General features: G+C 38.6%; 1 protein-coding gene across 3 annotated transcripts in view; it reads right to left on the bottom strand.

The window, feature by feature from the left end:
- The window catches only part of RAB27B (RAB27B, member RAS oncogene family), a 174592-nt gene that overhangs the window by 8447 nt on the left and 141307 nt on the right, over window positions 1–24838 (bottom strand). For all 3 annotated transcript variants that reach the window (XM_034943759.3, XM_063597324.1, XM_003827233.4), the window contains 3 exons: window positions 9300–9471; window positions 7587–7672; window positions 2613–2716 (listed from right to left, as the gene is read on the bottom strand). In XM_034943759.3, the coding sequence (XP_034799650.1) occupies window positions 2613–2716; window positions 7587–7672; window positions 9300–9452 (343 nt within the window). In that variant the 5' untranslated portion in view covers window positions 9453–9471. The remainder of the gene's footprint in view (window positions 1–2612; window positions 2717–7586; window positions 7673–9299; window positions 9472–24838) is intronic.

Here is a 24838-nt window from a genome sequence, read left to right as displayed (position 1 = left end):
GAGGGAGGGAAGGAAGGAAGGGAGGGAGGGAGAGCTGGCGAGGGGAGGGCAGGGCAGGGCAGGGCAGGAAGGGAATGGTAAGAAAAAAAAGGAAAAAAATATAAGAAACCTGTCAAGCTGTGTTTTTGAGGTTACAGAGGCTGCTCTAATGTCTATCATAAGGCATGCTGTGTGCTACCTTGCCAAGACTAGAGGAAGAAGACAAAGAAAGGCTAACCCTGTAACACCAATTACTTGGGTGTTAAAAATTAAAGTGTTATTAGGCATGACAATTAATTATCTTAAATCTGAGCAATATCCTTCTGGAGACATTTAAAAACAAGGGAGACTCTCATCTGCCTTGAAAAAGGATAAACAAACCATTCTCTGAAAGAATTTAATAAGCTTATTATCTCCTTGTCTCCTCGGAATCTAAAGCTACCACCAAAATTTGGGTAATGAAATACAATATCAAATGGAAATAAAGGACAGATCCTAAGATAAACGTTCATTTGGAGAAGCAATTATGAAAGTCAGAATTTGTTTCCCCATTAGTTACAAGGTTATTGAACCCACACTGAGAGTGGTTCTATATAATTATTATATATAAGCATGAATTATATACAAAATACATTATCAATTTTGCATAATATGTAGTGGTAAGAAATATATCTATTTTGAGCATCTACTCTGTGCCAGGCACTCACCCAGGTATGGCATATTGCATTGAAATAAAATGGAAAAGTCTGCACTCTCATAAGAGCTTACATTCTAGTGGTAGAAAGCGTCAAAAACACAAGTAAACCAAAAATACATCACATCATGTCAGGTGATGGCTGGGACTGAATGAACTCTAAAGCGTGTTGAGGGGATACAAAGTGATGAGTACTATTTCAGATGGGGTGGTCAGTCAAGAGACAAATAAGGTTTGGGTAAAACTTGAAGTGGGTGTAGAAGTGATATGGTTTGGATCTGTGTCTCACGTTGAAATGTAATCCCCAATGTGGGAGATGGGGCCTAGTGGGAGGCAACTGGATCCTGGGGGAGTATCTCTCATGAATGGTCTAGCACCATCCCCTGGTACTGTTCTCATGATAGTGAGTTCTCATGAGGTCTGGTTACTTAGAAGTGTGTGGCACATCCCCCTTTGCTCACTTTCTGCTCCTGCTATGTCAGATGTGCCTGCTCCCCTGTCACCTCCCCATGATTGTAAGTTTCCTGAGTCCTCCCCAAAAGCCAAGCAGATGCCAGCAACATGCTTCCCATACAGTCTGCAGAACTGTGAGCCAATTAAACCTCTTTTCTTTATAAATTACCCAGTCTCAGGAATTTCTTTACAGCAATGCAAGAATGAACTAACACAACAAGTAAACCAAAAAATACATAACACATTATCAGGTGATGGTCATGACCTATAAATTGTGTTGAGGGGATACAGAGTGATGAGTACTATTTTAGATGGAGTAGTCAGTCAAGAGATAAATAAAGTTTGGCCAGAACTTGAAGGGAATGAAGAAACTAGCACAGGGCTGTAAATGGGAGAAGAGAAAAAAGATAAAGGGAATGGCACGATTTTCATACTGGGAATAGCATGTGAGGCAGTTTGGCTTAAGGCTAGTGAGCGGAGCCCAAGTAAGAGGGAATTACGGAGGAAGCCCAGACATCATCACAGTGACCTTGTAGGTAAGTGAAGGACTCTGGATTTTATTCCGGGTAAGATGGAAAGTTACAGAAGGACTCTGAGCAGGAAAATAACATGATCTAGTTTTTAAAAAATACAACTCTAGCTACAGATGGCCCAGACAAATCTGGAAATGATAAGAGCAGCCCCATAGGACGACTCAGCTGTCCTGCTACTTGTATATCCTGCTAGGATCAAAATTCTTATTTGTAATAAAAAATACATATGAAATATGCCCTTTATTATGACATCAAGTAAAACATAAAGGAAAATTCCAATACTTCTCTCCTGTGTTTATATATGTCAATATGACTTTAGTAATTGATTAGGCAACATTTCAATTTGTACTATATCAAAGTTTCCACAGGGGCTGGAGATTTGTCTTTACATGGTTTCCTCACATTTGAACCCCTTTTTAAAAGTAAAATTCCCAAGCAAGCTGACTGACTGACACACTGTGCTATGCCTCACCTTATCATCATGCGACTGGTCTGCTCTGGTTTCACACCTAATTAACCCACTAGTGTTTAACACACCTTCAGTGCCAGTGTCCCCTCAGAAAATACTGCCAATTTTCCCTGTGATCTCTCCAGGTCAAATGTAGTCGCTCACTTAGTTTTAAGAAGTCCTTCAAGACTTACTGGAAAAGTGGAATCAATGGCCTTTCAATGACAATAATAAAGGTCTTAAATACAAGTGGTGATAAAGCTACATAGGCTTCCTCTAAAAATATCAATTTTTAGATATTTAGAAAATACAATTCCAAGCTACCTAGGGTGGTCCACATAAAGGCCACCACTTTGAAGGTGACACAGTGGCACAGGCAACACTAAACTCATGACTTTGAAAGTTAATCTGTGGTACCCAATCTGGTTTCATCTTGCAAGACCAACAAGCACCTAGGGCGGTTGGGTCCCAAAGCGGCCAATGCACATTACTCAGTCCCACTTACTCATCCAGTTTCTGACATTTAAGAAGCTCTGTTGACTGGTGAGGTCAAACATTAATAAGAAGCCCATGGCGTCTCTGAAAAATGCAGTGGTGAGACTCCGGAACCTGCCGAGGAAACACAGTGGGTAGTTCTGAAAGTTAGTCCACATATCTTTGACAACAACACAAATAACAGTTTCCCTTTCAGGTATGAATTCTCCATGACTGGCCCTTACGGAATATCTTAGGGAAATGGGAATGTGGGCAGAGAAATTGCTGAAGAACCAAGAGAGAAGATTTGGTTGCAGATTTTTTTTTTTAAGACCACTTCCTGGCTTTCTGATCTCACAGCACTTAATACACAGTTTGTAACATTCAATCATGGATTTGCTTACACAGCTTCTTGGAATCTTTTTGGCTCGTGGGCATTTTGTGGTCCACATTTAAAATGTAAAGCACTTTAGAGTAGGGACTTTAACCTATACTTTCCATCTTTCTTGTCTGTGCCCAGAAGAAAGCTTGGCACACAGTAGCCTGAAAATGAATGCCTGTGATGATATGAAGGAAACCACAACTTGTTAGCTACAGGAATTGGAATTCTTTCGTAAGGAAGAATATTGATGACAAAACTCTTTTCAAAAAGCACTGTTTGGGGGTAAAACTGAGCTTCAGGTTGGCATCTAGGATTCACGAGGAAAAGGAAGACGATTGGAGGACTGAGTGGGGGTCAGGACAGAAAAGAGACATAGTCATTGGGGAAAGAAGGAAAGAACTCTCATTTCTAATGAGGATTTTAGAGAATTTGCTCTTTCATGTGCAATGCAAAGTTTTTCCCTGCCTGGTCAGCTTTCCATGCCCTCCCCCCCGACCCCAGCCACCACCAACCATCTTCAGTGAAGTTAAAGATGTGCTGAGATTCACTTCAATAAGAGCAATGGGCAAAACCAGAGACCACATATAGGGACCAGAGAAGGTTTTGAATTTGGCAATGGGTTTTTAGAAAGGCACATAACTTTGAACTAGAGATATCGCTTCCTATCCTAAATGTTCTTCTAATTTTTGGTCTCCTATTTTAGCCTTTTTGTAGATCCTTTGTGTTGGTTTCCTCAGAGGTCTATTCTTGACCCCTCTTACTCTATATACATTGACTGGATAATCTTATCCACTTCCGTGGCTCATTTGTAGCCTGTGTGTTGAGAAGCCCAAAATTAGAGCTCCAGACGTTCCCTGCCTTTCATATTAGATGCCTAATTACTTGTTGGATACTTCCACCTGGTGGAAACTCAGGCATCTCCAACTTCATACATCCAAAACCAAACTGGCCACTCTTCTTAATTTCTTTTTCTGTTTATGACATCACCATCCTTCTGGTTGCCATGATCCCTTCCTCCTTCACCTGGTGTCTACAGTTAACATATATCTTTCGACCTTCTCATTTCTGGCCATCTACTCTGCCACTACTCTACTTCCAAACCCATTCTCTCTCACCTGGACAACTTCAACAGCTTTCTGATTAGGCTTCCCGTGTCCAGTTTTGTTTGGGCCCCTACTCCTATCACCACTCCATTTCTTCCCATAGATTATATCAATGATCTACTAACGACATTTTAATGATTAGACATCACTCGTAAGGTAATGCACAAACTCCTTACAAAGCTGGCAAGGCTCTGCAGGAAGTGATCTTTGTTCATCTATCCAACTTCATCCCTTTGACTACCCACAGACATGCTGATCTTCTTTTAGTTCTTAGAAAGTTCACTCTGCTCCCCTGGGCTTTCACACATGCTGGTCTTTCTGTGGGTTACTTAGTCTTAGTGCTTCCTTTTCTTCCTACCCCTTCGTTGAGCCTGGATAGCACTCACTCATATATTGTGCATGAGCAAATACATAATGGTATCAGAGGAAATATCACTTCCCGAAGGGGCCTTCCCAACACTGCATGTGGGCTATGGGCTCCTCCTGGTGGGCCTGCCTATGTCTTTGTTTTCCTGTTAGTATCCTAAGGCTCCATTGCAATTGTTTATTCATCCAAATTCTACCCTAGACTGTAAGCTCTAAGGGGAAGGGAGCTGTGTTTCTAACTTGCTATCCATCATATTTTCATGGCTCAGAACCTGGTATTTGCTCACTAAATATTTGTGAAGTTAAACAGTGCAAGTGAAAGAAAGAAAAAGATATACAATTATTAAATATTTTAAATGACTGCAACAGAGAATGATACTTTTCATACCAAAAGATGGGAGAAGAGATATTTTCACTGCTATTTATTTCCAAAGTAGGATTTGTTTGTAGGGCATCATCATGATCTAAAAATGTAGAGCAGAAATACCAAAAAAATTTATTCAATTTTTTCTTGTGGATTTGTTTCTACCATTCCTTGGAAGCCCACAGAGATTATAGTGCTTTGATTGAATAGTTCTCCCTCTTTGGAAACTAGCTGTACCCACAAAATTGTCTCCTACTTGACCATAATTGTGTCATGCCAGGAAAACTGCTCTTTGTTCTCTCCTTAAGTGTCTGTGTCTCATTTGAGAACAAAACTGTGTGTTATTCCCTCTCATTGCCCAGAGCATATGACAAAGTTACTCAAAAACATGCTTGCCATAGTGATCTGTTTGGGGCAAACAATTTCTCCTCCACAGCAGCATGGATAGGACATGCTTGTTCCAGAGCAGTAACAGATATCTTGCTCTATTCTGTCCAGTATCTTTGATATCCCCCATTTCCCCCACGGGGAGACAAGTAATTCATTTCCAGCCTCCCCCACCCATCTCATTCTGTCTATTGAGTCAGCAGGGTGGAGGAACCAGTGAAACCATGTTCCAAAGAGTTACAGAAACCAATGATGAACAGAAATTGAGTTTGCAGGATGGCAGATAAAGAAGGAAATAACTTGCTGAAACACTGAAACTCCCTCTGCTTATGAGATAAGAGAACTGGCTGAAATCGACTGGAACCGATATGGCCGACTGGAATCTGTACAGAATGAGCTTGCTAATGTCACAGCCTGAATTTCTACCACATGTTTCATACTAACTCCCCTTGAATTTCCACACGTGACCCCTGAGATAGAATGCAGAGATAACTGCCCATGTCCAAGGACTTTCCAGCCCTCCCCTTTAGAACCCACCCCTGCCACAACTTTTTCTAATAAAACTACTACTTCAAAAAGCCAGAACAAAAAGACAGATTTGAGCTTGACCCTCCTGTCTCCCTGCAAGTCGATTTGCAATAAAACTTTTCTTTTTCTCAAAATCCAGTGTCATAGTATTGGCTTCTAGCGCATTGAGTGATGAGCCCCTTTTGCTCCAGAACACTAGGATCACAGAAGAAACAGACCGCAAAGCCACATTATCACTCCTCCCCCTCAATGGGAATGAAGTCTGTGCCCTGTATCCTTTAAGGTTCCTTAAGGGCCATGTGTTTTCTCTTCCTTCCCATGATGTGACTTCTATCAATACCCATTATCTTACATGGATTGCACAGCCAGATGTCCTTAGGCACAGGGCTGAGGTGTGAGGCATTGTTTATCTTGTTGCTTAGTTACACCTTATATATACACAGAATGCAAAATTCTCAAGCGATGAATAACCCAAGTGTTCTGAAGGCTGCCCTGAGTATTCCCCATTTCCCCCATACAGCAGCTGCCTTCAGGGGACAGACAGAGAAGGCTGCCATCATGCAAGGCTGACATATCATGTGCGAGGACATATGGGAACCACATTTTCTCATATTACTTCTTCAAAAATGAATTAAAGTGCTCTATAAAACATACATCTTTGTGACAACAAAACTGACATATGAACAGAGATTCTTGTGAGGAATGGCTTCAGAGGAACCAGCAGTGTTGAAGGGTGTGTGTAAATGGAATTCACAGTCAAAAAAGCTAACAGAGAGGGCCCAGCACCTCTCCTGGCGTTTACACTCGCTGAAAGTGAGAACGCTTTGGATGCATTTCAAAGACGGAAGTGTTTACAAGCATAAGCATTCTAAGACATACGATGCAGGATTTGGAGGTATGTGCCTTCTAAATATCCTCTCTGCCAATTTTTTGCCACTTTTAATTTAATCTAATATTGAAAAGCTTCATTAGCTTGGGGTCTTTTGCATTTTGAAATTTTGGATCCTTTTTGTTTTTCCATCTAACAATGGAATAGTACCCCCAGCTCTAAGGAATTAACACTACTGTCTACCGAGTATTAGCTTGGACACTGTACCAGAGACAATGCTGGAAAGCCAGGCAAGATCTCCACACCTGTAAAGATGACAATTTTGTTGGAGTGAGAAGGCCCCAAGTGAATCAGTGAACAACAGTTAAAGATACAAATAGAATGTTCATTTCATGACAAGGTGGCATATAATTATTTAGACCTTAAGGGTGAAATAACTGGTGTCTGCAGTAGTTCAGAGTAAAAGTGGGAGTTTGTTTCAGCTGGGATGTTCAGACAGGCTTCATAGAAGAGAAGAAATATGAGCTGGGCCTGGTACAAGGAGAGGATCAGAAAAAGTGGGAAGGAGTAAAATATTCTAGCTGGAGGGCAATTGTTTAAGATCAAAGTCTGAAAGGACAAAGCCAGTCGCAAGGCATGGGACAAAGAGGCTGTGCTGAAATAACAGAAAGAGACAAGGAAGATCTTAACACCCTTTCTTCAACTCCATCTTCAAGTAGCACTTATAATGGCGTTAATTTCCCATCTTCATTCAATTAAATTCTGGAGAACATTTTTTTCCTTCTAAGAAGTGCAAAGACAGTGCATAGCAAGAATCTTCAGAGAGATTTTTGAAAGTCTGATTTTTGAAATTCATACCAACTGCACAGTGCTACTGTGATTAATTAATTACAAATCATTTATTTTTATTTCTGGATACAAATGTCTATTTTGAAACCAGGAGAAGAGTTGAATATTATTTGTTTTTCAAGTTCACATACAGAATTCATTTTAAAGTAAGTTTTTCTAAGCTATGTGTAGCCACAAATAAAGCAATTTACTATTACCGCTCTTGTCCCGCAGTGTCCCAAAGCTGAAGATGCACTTTAAATGCTTTCCCTGAAGATCCATTCGGTCCTTGTGCATTATAAACCTGAAAGATATAACTTTCATTAGTTGAGGTTGCTTTGGATTTTGTCAGCACTCAAATTCTTTGGGTTCACTCAGCATGTTTTTTTCTCAATTACTATAATCAAAGTTCATAGTGCAGAATAAATATTTGCTTTATTTTTTTCCAGAATTATCACATGTACTCTCACTTTTAAATGTCAAGTGCAAGTATGATTTTCAACACAGTTTAGGCATATTGCAAACTTAAATTAGACACCTTCTGTCATTTCCTCATGAGGCAGCAAACATCAGATTTAGGACCCAAGTTCTAGGTTCAAATACAAACTCTTCATTTAACCTCTTTGAGTCTTATTTTCTTATCTCTAAATTGAGACCCATAACCCCTTCCTGATTTACAGAGTTACTTCAAACTGCACACTTCAGTGAAATCACAGATGTTAAAGCATTTTTTTTAAAACAGTAAAGTGCTTTACAAATACCCGAATATCTTTTACTGTGAAACGGACTTTCAAAATGACTTAGCCATGAAATATGCACAGACTTTCTCAATAAGTTGACACAGGACATTTCAAGCCTTTCTTCACTAATCATTTAGTCAAAGGCTCTTTTTAGGTAAGTTTAATTTTTTTAAAAAAATTCTGGCCTTTTTATTGTTTAAGCAAAGCCTAAAAGATGTAATATTTACTCAGTTTCCTTAAGCATAGTTTAGTGAATACGTTTTAAAGGGAAAATTCTGCCAGGACATATACCCAGATACTGGAAAGGAGAGAAGGCAGGAAAACCCTGAATGGGTTGTCAGGGAGTTTGCTAAGCCTACACAACCATGTATTGACTTTCAGATCAGGTCCAGCACATTATAAAAAAACTGTGATTCAACTTCCCAGGCAATGGCTTCCAGTTACCATTTCTTTTGTTTTCTTTCCCAATTCTCAGGGAATGAGTAGATTTGTGACATCAACTGGAAGCCACAGCCATCTTGGCAATCAAGAATACCCAGGGTGGCAGTAAATCTGGCCTAGCTTCTGTGCCTATGCTACACATCTCACATGTCACAATATCCTTATTCCTGTCAATAGCGTCTAGCATAGGAGAAGGAAATGGTTGTGATTCTCACTTAAACTCTCTTATCTTGGAAAACAGCATGATTGGTCTCACATTCTGTTCATAAGAAGCCAGTGATTGATGGCTGAGTCTACACATAAATAAAAATGCAGCAAGGGCTTACAAAGCTCATGTTCCAGATATTTGCCAATCATACTTTTAACTTCTTTCTTAAGAGTGGGGAAATGATCACTTGCTCTTATTGAGGACTTTAACTCAGATCAGAGTTAATGTTTTTAAATTCTAATAATTCAAGTTTTGAAAGATTTCTTAAGAATTTGTAGAAAACACACTATGCAAATCAGTAAAATATTGATTTGGGTTGCCTTGTACACTTTGGGAGACGAGAGAGTGCCACTTAATACTTTTCTAGGAAAATGTTATTTATAGTTGAAAAGTAGTAAATAATATTCTAAAATAAATTAAAATGACAGGTTATGAATTTCGTGTGACAAAAGACAGACTCCAATGCAATAAACATAGCTTCTTGATTCTTATTTTATATAGGGGGATGAGTGACAAGGTTAGAAGTACGATTAAAAACTCACCACACGTTTTTCCCGAAAGTCTATTCCTACTGTAGTGATGAATTTGGGATTGAATTTATTATCTGTGTATCTATAAAGAAATGTTGTCTTCCCCACCCCTGAATCCCCGAGGGCCAGGAGTTTGATCAGATAATCATAGTCTCCATCGGTCATAGTGATGGTCTTGGTCGGTCTGTATAGGAGAGGGAAAACAAGTATGTTTTGATTAAAGTTGATTTTCCTTTGCTTTATATCAAAATATGACATAAATTTAATTTTCAGGGCTAAAAAGTTGAATACCTCTATTCTGCCATATTTGAAATTAACTTGATCAAAGCAGCTTTAGGGGTGAAGGCACATCTAATGTTTTACTCAGTACAAATCTTTTTACCTCATATCACCTAATACGGAAAAATATGCAAAATATCAATTGCCACAGTGCATTAGTCTGTTCTCATGCTGCTGTAAAGAACTGCCTGAGACTGGATAGTTTATAAAGGAATGAGGTTTGACTCATAGTTCCACATGGCTGGGGAGGCCTCAAGAAACTTACAATCATTGCAGAAGGAATCTCTTCACAGGGTGGCAAGAGAGAGAATGAGAGCTCAGCAAAGGGGTAAGCCCCTTATAAAACCATCAGATCTTGTGAGAACTCACTATCATGAAAAAACATGAGCAGCATGAGGATAAATGCCCCCAGGATTAAATTACCTCCCACTGGGTCCCTCCCATGAAACATGGGGATTATGGGAACCACAATTCAAGATGACATTTGGGTAGGGACACAGCCAAACCATATAACACAGCAATAGTAGAACTTAAAGTAAAAAGTTATAGACTTGTGTTTTAAAACCAGTGCATTTGGGATTAGGAGGATGGTATTAGGAAGAGGAGAGAGTCACAGGGAACAGAAAACCCAGTCCAAGACGATGCAGATATCCTACAGAGAGACATCACTTATAGACAGATAATGGAATAAAAAAGCAGAGGGATAAGTTTTGCATCTATCCATGCAGGATGAGCCTTCTATATAATCTGTATACAAATTATTCCTTTTTAATTTAAAACATTTAACAACTGACATGACAAGCTTTAATCCTGTACCGGTAACACCGAGAATACCAGGACATGTATTTGAATGACACAATTACCTACTTGGTGAAATCTCCACTCCTGAGTTGAGCAAAATAATTTACTGCTCGGTACAACTTCCTGAATCATGGGCTATATTAATTGAAATGGGTTTGTCATATCTCATGTAAAGGAAGGCCTATGAAGATTTTTCTAGAATGCAAAGGTTTATCTCAGTATTATGTGACAGGGAGGAAGACTTCTCCACCTCTGAAGATCCAGAAAACACTGTATTCTTGAAGCATTCTGGGGTAATCAAAATTAAATTTCAACAACAGCCTATTCTATGGACATGATATGGTTAGGCTTTGTGTCCCCACTCAAATCTCATCTTGAATTGTAATCCCCATAATCCCCACATGTCAAGGGAGAGACCAGGTGGAGGTAATTGAATCATGGGGGTGCTTTCCCCCATGCTGTTCTCACGATAGTCAGTGAGTTCTCATGAGATCTGATGGTTTTATAAGGGGCTCTTCCCCCTTTGCTATCTCTCTCTCTCCGGCTGCCTTGTGAAGAAGGTGCCTAGCTTTCCCTTCACCTTCCACCATGATTGTAAGTTTCCTGAGGACTCCCCAGCCACACTAAACTGTGAGTCAATTAAACCTCTTTCCGTTATAAATTACCTAGTCTTGGATAGTTCTCTATAGCAGTATGAAAATGGACTAATAGAGGACATATCTAAAATCACTAGATAATTCTAATAACGTTTTATGTGTAAAAAAAATTGGTACATGTACATGTACAAAAAATTAAAACAATTTTTTTGTTTTTATATTGTTACTTTAGTCACCAATCAAAACTGAAAACTTTTACGTCTTTGGGTAAATAATAATGAAGAATAGAATGAGGTACTCATCAAATAATCCAGTATCATTATATCATTGGGAATATTTGCATTGCTTTACATTATACTTTATTATGAACGTATGTTTCTTTCATGAATTAATGCTTTTTGAGGTAGGATGTTTTTAAAGCTGCAAATTCATACTTTTGCTCTAAAGCTTTCCTGCCATATAACACACTTTCTTCACTAGTAGAGCTCTCTGGATGGATTTTTGCTGACCATGGATGTTCTCTCAAAAAAAAAAAAAATCTAGACAAAGCATAATCATTTCTTAGGAAGAGATCCATAGCACCCATCAAGACCCGTCTTCCTTAATAAAAGGATACACATGTCTCAATTATTGCCATGAAGGATACACATGTCTCAATTATTCCAATACAGACATTGGAAAATGTCTATATTGTGTGACTGCCTAGAATGGACTGGTTTCTCAGATTCTCCAAAAAAAAATTTGTTTTTGGAGAAGACAGGATCTCACTCTGTCATCTAGGCTAAAGTGCAGTGGCGTGATCAGGGCTCACTGCAGCATCGACCTTCCCTGGCTTAGGTGATCCTCCCAACTCAGCCTTCCTGGTAGCTGGGACTACAAACACACACCTCCACACCTGGTTATTTTTGTGTGTATTTTTTGTATAAATGGGGTTTTGCTGTGTTGCCCAGGCTGGTTTCAAACTCCTGGGCTCAAGCAATCCACCCATTTCAGCTTCCGAAAGTGCTGGGATTACAGACATGAGCCACCACGCCCAGCCTGGTAAAATATTTTACCAGGACTGAATCACTGAATATGTTGCTGCTCTTATTCTTAGTTGCTGCTCTTAGTCAACACAAATAGATAGCTAGAGAAGTTTTCTGCTGTAGTATGATGTCCCCCCACACTTAAGGTCTGTTATCACCATCACTCTACCTTTTTCCCTCTTCCCCTAAACTTGCTCATGTAAAACTATTTTGGAGGGTGATAATGTTTGTCATTTCACTAGTAGAATTGGATGAAACTGTTAATTTTCAGAAAAAAGAAAGTGCTTAAATTTATTATAAGATATTAGTAACTAAAGCCAAATTCTTCCCTTGGCAAAAGCCTTAATTTTTTGAGCAGAGTTTTTGCAGTGGGGGGTGTGAAATTGAAGACACTGGATTCCGTGGCTCCCAGAAAAAGTGAAAAGAATGGAGTCAATAAGACACATCTACATACTTTAAAATTTTGCTTAAAGCTAACTTTTTTTTTTTTTTTTTTTTTTTAGCAAATGTGTGTGTATGAATGCATGACAGTCTCAAGAAACGCTAAGTCATGAGCAAATCTAGTTAAATGTCTTCAATACATAGTGTCAGGCCCAAAGATGAAAATTTTAAAAATGGAAGTTCTAGTCTAGCTTCTGACAAGGTCTGAATTTACTTAAAAGTGAAATAAGGATCTGAGAAAATACAACGTAATTTTGCAAGGTAGAATGATTAATTGATAAATGAGTCAAATCCTGGTTGTGTTTTCAATTCAAACAAAACAGTGTCTTCATGGACTGCAGTGATCCAAGAAGACTGCAGAGGAAGGAAAATTTGCATTTAACCTTATAGCATGGAGGGGAATTAGACATGAGGAGAGGAGATACAGGACCATGGCATGGGAGATTACTTCCCACTTGTAGAATGAGACTATTACCACTTGCCAACTACATGACCTATCATGTTTTCCTGATTGGCAGCCAGACTGTTCTCTGTCTTTTGTACATAAACCTGCCTGGGGCAATACTGGTGCCACCTCCCAGTCAAAGTCTAATCCAGTGTGAACAATCCAGGCTAACACAAATCAATTCCACTGTGGCCCACATTGCCTCTTTTCTATAAGTGAAGGGTGCTGGACACTTCGTGACATTTAACACAAATTCCACTGGAAATGAATGCAAAGCTTGGCACTGTGGAAAAATCTTTATTTTTCCAATAGCCTATTTGACATATTAAGCTAGTTATGAGATAGTTCACTTCTAAGCTCCTTTCAAAAATGAATTTTATTTCTTATTTTTCATATCACTACTCTCCTCTCTCACTCTGTCTATGTCTATCTCTGTCAACACACACACACACACACACACACACACACACACACACACATACAGGATTTGGCTCAGCTCCTCTTTTTATTATTATGTGATTTTTTTGAGTCCTAAAATCATATAGCCTCAATATTCTATTGTTGGTTGTTGGCATGGCAAATACAACACCATAAAAAAAAAGCCTTGGCAAATTTTCCTAGAACTGGGCTAAAAAAAATGATGTGGGAAAGATCAAAAGGCTGACAAGTTTAACAGTATTGTTTATTCCTGTACAATGACTGATGGTCTTGCTGGTTCTTGGTTCTGTGGATATAAAAGGGAAGAAAAGGCCAGAAGACTGCAGTGTTTCAGGAAATACATCTCACTTAGTCCTTATCGTGGTGTCACAAGCTGTACCACAAGAACCAGGAGGACTTTTAGATACAGACAAGCCCTTCATGGGAAGGCAAGGGGCTAAAAAGAGTAGGGAAAAGAACTGAAATGTATCACACCCATGAGGCTCTGTTTAATGAAGAGTCGTAAAGGTAAAAAGGAATTCAAGTAATCAGGTGGTCTAGCCCCTCAGTTTTTGGATGAGAAGTCATATACAGAGAAGGAAAATCCAAGATTATTATTATAATTTGAAATACAAATTGTGTTAGAAACAAAGTAGGAATATTTTTATTTTATATGGAAAGGGAATTTTATCCTGGATATATGCAGAAACAGAATTTCCATAGCTAGAATATCTCAAATGAAGTTGCTCATGGATTCACTCTTCCCCACTCTATCTCTCAGCTCCTGCTATTTTTGTTTAATGTAAGTTCCATTAGCACAGAAACTTGATCTCTTTTGTCTACTGCTGGATCCACAGAGCTCAGCTCAGTGGCTGCCATATAGAAGGAGCTCAATACATATTTGTTGAGTGTATAAATTTATTTAAGCTATCTGCAGCCATGCAAATGTCATGATTAATGAAATTAATCTTATAAGCCATTTGTGGAAGTGGTGTCCATCCGAGTGCAAGGACTTGGATTCTCCCTTCTTATCAATGAGGTAAGTATTTAGATTAAAGACTCACTGTATTGCTTTCCAGGTCTAGCTTCCTGAGTTCATTTTTCTTTTTTCTTTTTTTTTTTTTAAGGCAGAGTTTCACTCTTGTTGCCCAGGCTGGAGTGCAATGGCGCCATCTCAGCTCACCGCAACCTCCGCCTCCCGAGTTAAAGCCATTCTCCTGTCTCAGCCTCCTGAGTAGCTGGGATTACAGGCATGCACCACCATGCCTGGCTAATTTTGTATTTTTGGTAGAGATGAGGTTTCTCCATTTTGGTCAGGCTGGTCTCGAACTCCCAACCTCAGGTGATCCGCCCGCCTCGGCCTCCCAAAGTGCTGGGATTACGGGCATGAGCCACTGTGCCTGGCCCCTGAGCTCATTTTTCTATCTTAAGTTGCACAAGAGTACAAAACCTTCTCAAAATAGAATATATCTTCAGAGGAATAGTTTCAAACAACATGAGAAAAGGCAAAGCACAGAGATACTGCACTTGAAAGTAAAATTTGTGCTAGCAGAGAACACATGAAGCTGTCAGTTGAATAGGTCAGGGCTCAGAGAACTGGGCTCCTCCGTATAAGCATCCATTTGCCATCCAACATACCCTCATCACCACCTCTCACTTGCATGGCATTTTGCATGGCTCTGAGGATATACTCCTTGCTCGCCAGTGGGGAGCTTGGCAAATGCTACAGTTACGTGTTGATGGCTACTCCACATTTGGAATTACCCACACAAACTTTGGTGCTCTTTGCCAGTCTACTGGATAAGTCTCAAGAATGCCTTGACAAGCTATGAACCTGTGACTTTAACGTATTAAATTAACAGAAACCAACTTAATATTTCTTTCTTTCTTTTTTTTTTTTTTTTGAGATGGAGTCTTGCTCTGTTGCCCAGGCTGGAGTGCAGTGGCCCAATCAAGGCTCACTGCAGGCTCCGCCTCCCAGGTTCATGCCATTCTCCTGCCTCAGTCTCCCAAGTAGCTGGGACTACAGGTGCCCGCCACCACACCCGGCCAATTTTTTGTATTTTTAGTAGAGACGGGGTTTCACCGTGTTAGCCAGGATGGTCTCGATCTCCTGACCTCGTGATCTTCCCGCCTCGGCAATTTAGTATTCTTAAGACACTTCGGAAAGCTCAAAATAATAGGCAGATAAGGTATCAGCGATATTTCTTTGCATTCCGTGTACAGAGTTTCAGTAAAATAAAGCTGTCAAGCACAAGATAAGCAGATGTTTAATATTTCCTCATTTATCTTTGTTGGATTGGGTTATGTCAGGCTTTAGTAGGTACATTTTCAGATCTGGAACTCTCACAGCAAGCACTTCACTGTCTGAATGATAGCCTCAGGGTGGTTCCCACTAATTGACTATGAAATATTCGTTCCCGTAACCACATTTATGTCCTGAAGGTTAGAATTAAACTATGGGTGGCTAAAGTACTCTAAGGACCTGCAGACTACCAAGAGAACAGAAGGCACGTTTCTGAGGGAAGGGGAAGTTGCTTTAGTGTATTTTTTTCAGCATTTTGTTCTATTAGGAAGGCAGTTAATTTTTATTTCAACTCTTCTTAAAGACTATTTAGAATTAATTGATGAGTGCCCATATGAAAGGTTTCAGATCAAATTGCAAATATAAATTAACATCAACCAAAAAATTACTTTTTCTCTAAATAACATTTTCCCCTTTGGCTTAGTTTAGTTGCATCTTTTGAAACTATATGAATATTCTTTCACTTTTTATTGTGGAAAATTTCAAACATATACTAAATTTGAGAGAATAGTATAATCAATCACTCAGCTTCTAAATTATCAATATATGGCCATTCTTCTTTCATCTGCCCTATAACTCTCCACCTACCAGATTATTTTGAAGCAAATGTCAGACATCATAATGTATTTTCATAAATAATTCAATACATATCTGTAGAACAAGATCTCTCAACCTTACCACAATTGGCATGGTGTATATCTATACAGAAGGTTGTTAAGTTGGCTTTTTAAGAATTAGGTCTGAAATCATGTGTTAATGATGTTTTAACCTATATTTCACTTACAATAAATCAAAGTATGTTTTCATATGTTTAATGGTTTTTCAATTTATTATTTTGAATTTTTTAGATGTATAATCATATCCTTTCTTAATAGAGCTTTAGGTCTTCCTCTCAAATTCTTATGCTTCTATTTGTGTTTTCTTATCCACTTTCACTGGCCAATACCTCTATTATAAAATTAAAGAGTAGCAGTGGGGATTAGACTTCTTTGTTTTTGATTTTAATTGAAAATTTTTTTAGTGTTTTCCCATTAAGCAACATGCTGGCTGCTTTTAACATGAGTAGATATTAAATTTGTCAATTGCACTTTCTTCCTCTATTGAGATGATCTTCTGATTTTTCTCCTTAGCTGGATTTTAATGGATTTCCTTATGTAGAATCATCTTTACATTTCTGAAATAAATTTTACTTGTTCATGATGTATCATTTTTAATGTGCTGTTGGGTTCTGTTTCTTATATTTTATCTAATTTTAAAAATTGGTATTCATAAGTAAAATTTGTCTTGTTTTTGAAACAATCTTTGGTTTTGACCTTTGCATTATATTAACTTCATAGAATGTAAAATGTTTCCATCATTTCTGTGCTCTGAAATAGTTCATGTATTCTTGGGATTATCTGATTTTTAAATGTTAGAAAGAAATTCTATGTAAAACCACGTTGTCCTGGTGATTTTGTCTGGGACTGTTTTCTGAATTATCTTCTGTTTTCTTTGGTAATTGGTCCATTTAATCCTGTTTTTTCTTAGGTCAGTTTTGTAAAGCTGAAATGTTATAGAATATTAACCATTTCATCTAGGAATTCAAATGTACTTATATGGTGTTGTACAAACTATTTTCATATGATTTTTAAAATTCCCTCTGTTTTGATACTTATTTCCTACTTGATATTTCTAATTCTATATATTTGAACCTATTTGTGGAAGGCTTTGGAAAACAAAGCACCAGTGTTATTTCTTCAAGAGTTTATTTTTATTAATAATATAACCTAGGTTATTAATCCTATTTTCTACCAACCATTCACTTTTCTCTTAGAATGTCCTCTTCAGCACTGCTCTATCTTCTAAATTTAATCACACTCACAATTCTGCTGTCCATGAGTTCTTGCACTTCTCCAGTTTTACTCCAGTTTCTATACACCCACTAAAAGACAAGTGCCGTGGAGTCAATTTCTAGTGAACCTTGAAAATCTGGACATGAATTTGCTAAAACCCAAATTTGCTCAAGGAACATTCTTGATGGGAACTCTGACGCTTGTCAATAATGTTTTATAATCAGTGTTGGGAAAGGACTTTTCCATGATCTAAGACATTTTGCCTGAATTGAATGTGTTTTTAAATCACTGTTTACTAGTATTGATACATTCAGATCAATGCTTGTCATGCATTTCCCTGCTACAAATGATTACAACTCAGCAGGACCCAAACCAGCACAAAGCTATTTTGATCCCAGGTGCAGAACAATATTGACAGATACTCCTAATGGATTCCATCTGAGAACAACATGAAAGCAAAGAGCTAGTATTATCCTCAAAGCTCACATATATCCATGGATAGAAAGTGAATCCCTAATTAATATATCCTTTAAAACACTGTTTTGCAGACAAGACCCAAATCTCAGGGTTAGTTAAAACAATTTAGGCTTTTGTCTTCAGATGAGAAAATGATCAGGAGGAACAAAACAGTACTAGACAAATTTGCTGTTTCAGATTCAGAGAAGCCTTTGTGAGGGCTTGTGTTTATGGGCTGTAAGTAATTGAGAAACATTTTTAAATGCTGATAGCCTAAAATACCTCTTAATAAAAACAGAGAGTTTAGTTCGTGACCAGCCTGGCCAACATGGTGAAACCCCGTCTCTACTAAAAATGCAAAAATTAGCCAGGCGTGGTGGCACACGTCTGTAATCTCAGCTACTTGGGAGTCTGAGGCAGGAGAATCACTTGAACCCGGGAGGCAGAGGAGGTTGCAGTGAGATGAGATCACGCCATTGTACTCCAGCCTGGGCAATAAGACAGAAACTCTGTCTCAAAAAACAAACAAACAAACAAACAACAACAACAACAACAACGAAACTGAGAGTTTAGAATGTCACATCCTTTTTGGAAACATAAATGATAAATGTGTGCAATGCCAAAGTGTGCCCAAGGTTATGCTGAGGGCTAGGTGTACTAGGCCTTTCTTGCATTGCTATAAAGAAATATCTGAGACTGGGTACTTTATAAAGAAAAAAGATTTAATTCACTCACGGTTCTGCAGGCTTTACAGGAAGCATGGTGCTGGCATTTGTTTGGCTTCTGGGGAGGCCTCAGGAAGATTACAATCATAGTGGAAGGCAAAAGGGGAGCAGGTACATCATATGGCAAAAGCAGGAGCAAGCGAGATAGCTAAAGTGAGGGGGAAGTGCCACATACTTTTAAATGACACAGCCAAGGTTCCTGACTGGACCTTAGAAGTAGAACACCACACTTTAGTAGTTCAAGCTGGTGGCCAGAATAAGAATTTAGAGGCATCTCCCCCACTTAGCATCTCTCCCACTTTTATTTTAATAAAATAAGAACTAATATTGTGTGAACACACTCACTATCACAAAGACAGCACCAAGCCATAAGGGAACCAACCCTGTGACCCAAACACCTCCCACCAGACCTCACCTCCAGCATTGGAAAACACATTTCAACATGAGATTTGGATGGGGACAAATCTCCAAACTATATCACTAGGTGTGTGTGCAGTTCCACGGGAAGCCACCAGTTTCTTTGGTAAGTCATTAGCACTACTGAGGTTTGAGGTGGTGAGAGAGGCAGGCAAGTTCTCATTTTTTCTCATGGATTCCTACTGAATCTTGCTTCCCCCACTTCATGTCCATCTTTCTTTGCTGCCCCTGGTTCTGCTAACTTCAGGTTCATAAGACATAAAAGCACCAGGTGGCCGGGCATGGTGGCTCACGCCTGTAATCCCAGCATTTTGGGAGGCTGAGGCAGGCGAATCACGAGGTCAGGAGTTTGAGACTAGCCTGACCAACATGGTGAAACCCCGTCTCTACTAAAAATACAAAAATTAGCTGGGCCTGGTGGCACGCGCCTGTAATCCCAGCTACTCAGGAGGCTGAGGCAGAAGAATCGCTTGAACCCAAGAGGCGGAAGTTGCAGTGAGCCGAGATAGCGTCACTGCACTCCATTCTGGGCAACAGAGCGAGACTCCATCTCAGAAAAAAGAAAAGAAAAGAAAAGAAAGCACCAGGCTTACAAAGATATGCCCAGCCAGCTCCTACGATTGCATAAGGTCTAATCTGATTAATAATGCTATTGTTCAGTACCACTCTGCAATGGGAATAGCACAGCCAAGGTTGTTGACTGTACATTAGTAGTAGAACACTACACCTAATTGGCTCAATCTGGTGGTCAGAGATAAGAATTTAGAGGTACCTCTCCCACTTAGCACCTCTCCCACTTTTATTTTAATAAAACACTTATTTTAACCAAAAACTCATTTTTGGTTGTTATTTTGGTTAAAATAAGTTTTTAAACTTAAACCAAAGAAAGTGGGCTCCCCACTTCCTGCTCTTTCCTTTAAAGAGACTGTTCAGGCATTTGCCCAATACTTTGGTGTGACCCACAACCTACTCCTTATATACACTAGTTGCCACGTGCTACTTGCTCTTTTTGTTCTCTGACTCTTCATTCCTGCCTTGTGTGACTTGGGGATGAAGGACTGTTTCACTGACTCATCGCACCCTCCCTGCCCAGGATCCGTACATAAAAACCTTTGAACTTGTTTCCCGTTATGGTGGTGCCTTGAATTGGTGTCTTCCATTTAAAACACGAGGAGCTGCCCCACATCGGGTTTTCTCCAGGACAACGAGGAGAAAAAATGGTTTGGCTCCCAGTGCCAGAATGATGGTCAGTCAGGCATAAACTGGCCACAGGTCAGACAAGAGCCACAAGAGTGTCTGTCAGTATAAACATTACCTGTTTGAGGGACCCCTGCCCTCTCTTCCCCTCCCCGTCACAGGTAGGACAACTAGGCATCTGGCCGTCTGCCATGTAAAAGAAGGATCCCTGCCGGGCGCAGTGGGTCACGCCAGTAATCCCAGTACTTTGGGAGGCCGAAGCGGGCGGATCACCTGAGGTCAGGAGTTTGAGACCAGCCTGGGCAACATGGTGAAACCCCGTCTCTACTGGAAATACAGAAAAATTAGCCGGGTGTGGTGGCACATGCCTGTAATCCCAGCTACTAGGGAGGGTGAGGCAGGAAAGTCGCTTGAAACCAGGAAGCGGAGGTTGCAGTGAGAAGATATAGCGCCACTGCACTCCAGCCTAGGCTACAGAGCGAGACTCCATCTTGGAGCGCGGGGCGCATGGGGGCAGGGGCGGGAAGGCGGGGAGGAGAAGGATCCCACCAGGATCCCCTGAGAGTCACACTGTAAACATTCAAGTCCAGCTGCCCTTCATTTCCCTTTAGGACAGTGTTGCTAGCAGGTCTGGGATTGGAACCCTAATTTAGCTGGGGGCTCTCAAAACACACTCATAGTGATTCTGGTTTTTTTTGTTTTTGATAAAACTCTCACTGATAAAACTTTCCAGAATGTTGATAATACAGCATGAGGTATCTGTCTTTATTTTTTAAAGTTTAGAAAATTAAAGCATAGCTACTGTTACAGCTAGGATAGGGCCATGGACAGAACTGCTATTTCAAATCTGATATCTTGCATAACTTACTTCCAACTTATAAATTCCAGTTTTGAAAGACAGCCATATAATTACCATATGAAGGCATCCTGCTTATATATCCTGATAACCAGCTAAGAGGGTCTTTCAGTGAACTGGCCTATAGTTGAAGTGTTTATTGCATATTCATTTTCAGTATTTCTGTATCCACTGAAACAAAGTTATGAACATTTAACATTAGCTTATTTAACTCTAAGGTGTAGTTTTGGCATTTCCCTCCAAATTCTTCAAAAGAAGACCTGTGGATGCTAACTTGTCTTAAAATCAAATAGCAAATGGATCAAAGAACTTCTGCTTCATATCCACGTATCAACCTTCAGCTCACATTGATGACAAGGAAGGGGAAAATTTGGCTCCTTGTCCAATTTACAGCCTATTAAGCCAAAAGAAGAATAACTCTTTTATGGTTGGAATAGGGCACCTTCAGAGATCACTCTTAGGTTAAAGGCCTCATGAAATCCATAAAGGGTAACTGGAAACTTCATAGATAGTTCTTTACAACATTATGGTATAGAATTTTATGGTTATTTCCCCAGACAGGTATACCTTGGCAATTCTTATGTACCAACTAACATAGTTTCCACATACATCTAGTAAGTTTTTATCAAACAAAGCAAATTGTGACTATGAAGAGAAAAAGGCCACACACACACAGACACACACACACAAAAGGCCATTGCAGTAAAATTAACAAAAATATAAAAAATTAGGAATATTTGAGGCAACTCAAATGATAGTAGAATAATGATAAAACAGTGCCTGATGTATTTGCATGTATTTAATCATATATTTATTTAATCATATATAATACATATTTAATCAGGTACTGTTCTATCATTATTCTATTATCATCTGAGTCTATTATCATTTAGTCTAAGCACTAAACACTAATAATTAACACATTTAGTCTTTAAAACAATGCCACAACACTACACATTTAATTTAATCCCTCTCAAAAATCTAGTTGCCTTTTCACAAAAATCACGAGCTGATCCTAAAATTCATATGAAAATGAAAGGGACACAGAATAGCCAAAATGATCTTGACTGAAAAATAATAAAGTTGGAGGACTTATACTTTTCAATTTCAAAACTTACTGCAAAGTTACAGTAATCAAGAGAGTGTAGCACTGGCATAAGGATAGACAGATCAATGGAAGACAACTGGGAGTCTAGAAATAAACTCTTACATTTATGGTCAATTGTGACAAGGGTGGCAGGACAAATAAATGGGAAAAAGAATAGTCCTTTCAACAAAAAAGCTTTTATAGAAAAATTAACTTAAATGGATCATAGACGTAAATATAAGAGCTAAAACTATGAAACTCTTAGAAGAAAATATAGGAGGAAGTCTTCATAACTCTGGATTAGGTAATGATTTCTTAGACTCAAAAAAAGAAAAAAACAAATAAAAACTTTTGTGCTTCAATAGACACCATGAAAAAAAGGAAAATACAACCCCTAGGCTGGGTGAAAATACCTGCAAATCATATATCTGATAAGGAACTTATATCCAGACTACATAAAGAACTCTTATAGCTTGATAAAAAGACAAATAACCAAACTTTAAAAATGAGCAAAGGCTTTGAAGAGATATCTTCTCAAAGACTACATATAAATGGTACGTGAAAAGAAGACAAAACAGCATTAGTTATTAGAAAAGTATGGGTCAAAACTGCAATGAGATACCACTTTACACCCAGAAGGATGGGTATAAAGAGATGGACAGTAACAAGTGTTGGTGAGGATGTGGAAAGTTGCAACCCTCCTATATTGCTGGTGGGAATGTAAATGGAGCAGCCACTTTGGAAAACAGTTTGGCAATTCTCCAAAACTTTAAACATAGATTTAATGCATGATCCAATAATTCCACTTCTGGGTCTAGACACAAAAGAAATGAAAACATATATTCACTCAAAGATTTGTACATGAATGCTCATAGCAGCATTATTCATAATAGCCCCAAACTATAAACAAACCAAATGTCCATCCACTGAATGTGTAAACAAAATGCGGCATGTATGTACAATTCAATGTTATTCTCCATAGAAAGGAATGAAGTGCTTATACATACAACAATATGGATAAACCTTGAACACATTATGTTAAAGTAACAAAATCCGATGCAAAAGGCCAAATATTTTATGATTCTATTCATATGAAATACCCAGAATAGATAAATCCATATAGACATAATGCATAGGCGCTTTTGCCAGCAGCTGATGAGAGGAGGATTGGGGAATGACTGCCAATGTATATGGGTTTCTGTGGGGAAGGGTGAACGTGTTCTGGATTTAAATAGTAATGGTGGCACAACTTTGTGCATATTCTAAAAAAACACTGAACTGTACTCTTTAAAAGGGTAGATTTTATGATACATGAATTATATTTCGATAAAGCTGTTATTAAAAACCCCAACAAGATAAGAATATTATATTTTCTCTTACAATAATTATTCAGGCCTACCTCCACAATGCTTGTTTGCATTGCAGTAACTTACTAGTAAGTATCATGCATATTCAAACAATAATACCCTCCTGAAACCAAATGGAAATTGCCTATAGAATACATTTTATCTATAGGCCATAAAATACATTTCTATCAAAAATTAGAAAAGAATATTTGAGACAACTCAAATGATAATAGAAAATGATACAATAGGGCCTGATATAGTTGTATATATTCAATCATATATACCTTTAATAATCTATGTATTTAATCATATATATACTTAATCAGGTACTGTTTTATCATTATTCTATTATCATCTGAGTCTATTATCATTTAGTCTAAGCACTAAATACTAATGATTAACACATTTAATCTTTAAAACAATGCCACAACACTACACATTCAACTTATTCCTCCTCAAAATCTGGTTGCCTTTTTGCAAAAATCACTAGCTGATCTTAAAAACTCATATGGAAATGAAAGGGACACAGAATAGCCAAAACAATCTTGACTAAAAAATAATTCTCAGAAATAATTTCTCACAAATAAAGTAATTTATGATTTATAGAAATGTTTGTTATTTGACAAAGTTCCAACAGCCAATCTTCTGTGCACATGTGCTCACAGATCAGGACTGAGTAATTGAAAATCATTGAGAAACAGCAGTGCAGGTTGGTGATCCAGGCACCGCCAAGCAATCCTGGATCAGAACTGGAGTGTGTATATAATCCAGTGGGTCCCACACTGGGGATCATCAGTATTCCCTGTGAAGTTTACAAATACCAACTGGAGGGACTCTCTGGATAAGCTGAAACAGAGTGTCTTCAGGCAGGTCTTGGACAAGCGGAAGCTTAAGTATTCCAGTAGGAATCAGCAGAAGAGCAGCCAGGTCTGAAAACCATTTTTCTCCATCCTCATCAACTATTCCAGAATCTTGAGACTCTGTAAACCCCTTCAGCACCCAATTCCAGTGCAGAAAACCCATTGGTCAAGAAAGGAGCCCATTTATCTATTAATAATTTGATGCTGTGGCAGTTTAGAGTGATTTCTCCTTACTGATGTCTATCAGCAAAGCTTGGCACATAGCTTGCGGATTTCTCCTTCTGCTGAAAACTGTTATAAATGTCCTTAATATGCTTTCCCCACTACATTCGATTTTGTTCCCTCACACATTCTAAATTTCCCTGAAAATTAGAAGTAGCCCCAAAAATATTATAATTTTACTCACTCAAAACAGATGCACTGAGATGTTATATAAATGTTTGGATTAAATAAACTCACTTCAAGA

Source organism: Pan paniscus, chromosome 17 (genome assembly GCF_029289425.2).
Source record: "Pan paniscus chromosome 17, NHGRI_mPanPan1-v2.0_pri, whole genome shotgun sequence".
Lineage (NCBI taxonomy): Eukaryota > Metazoa > Chordata > Mammalia > Primates > Hominidae > Pan > Pan paniscus.
This window is presented reverse-complemented; position numbering and strand designations above follow the sequence as displayed.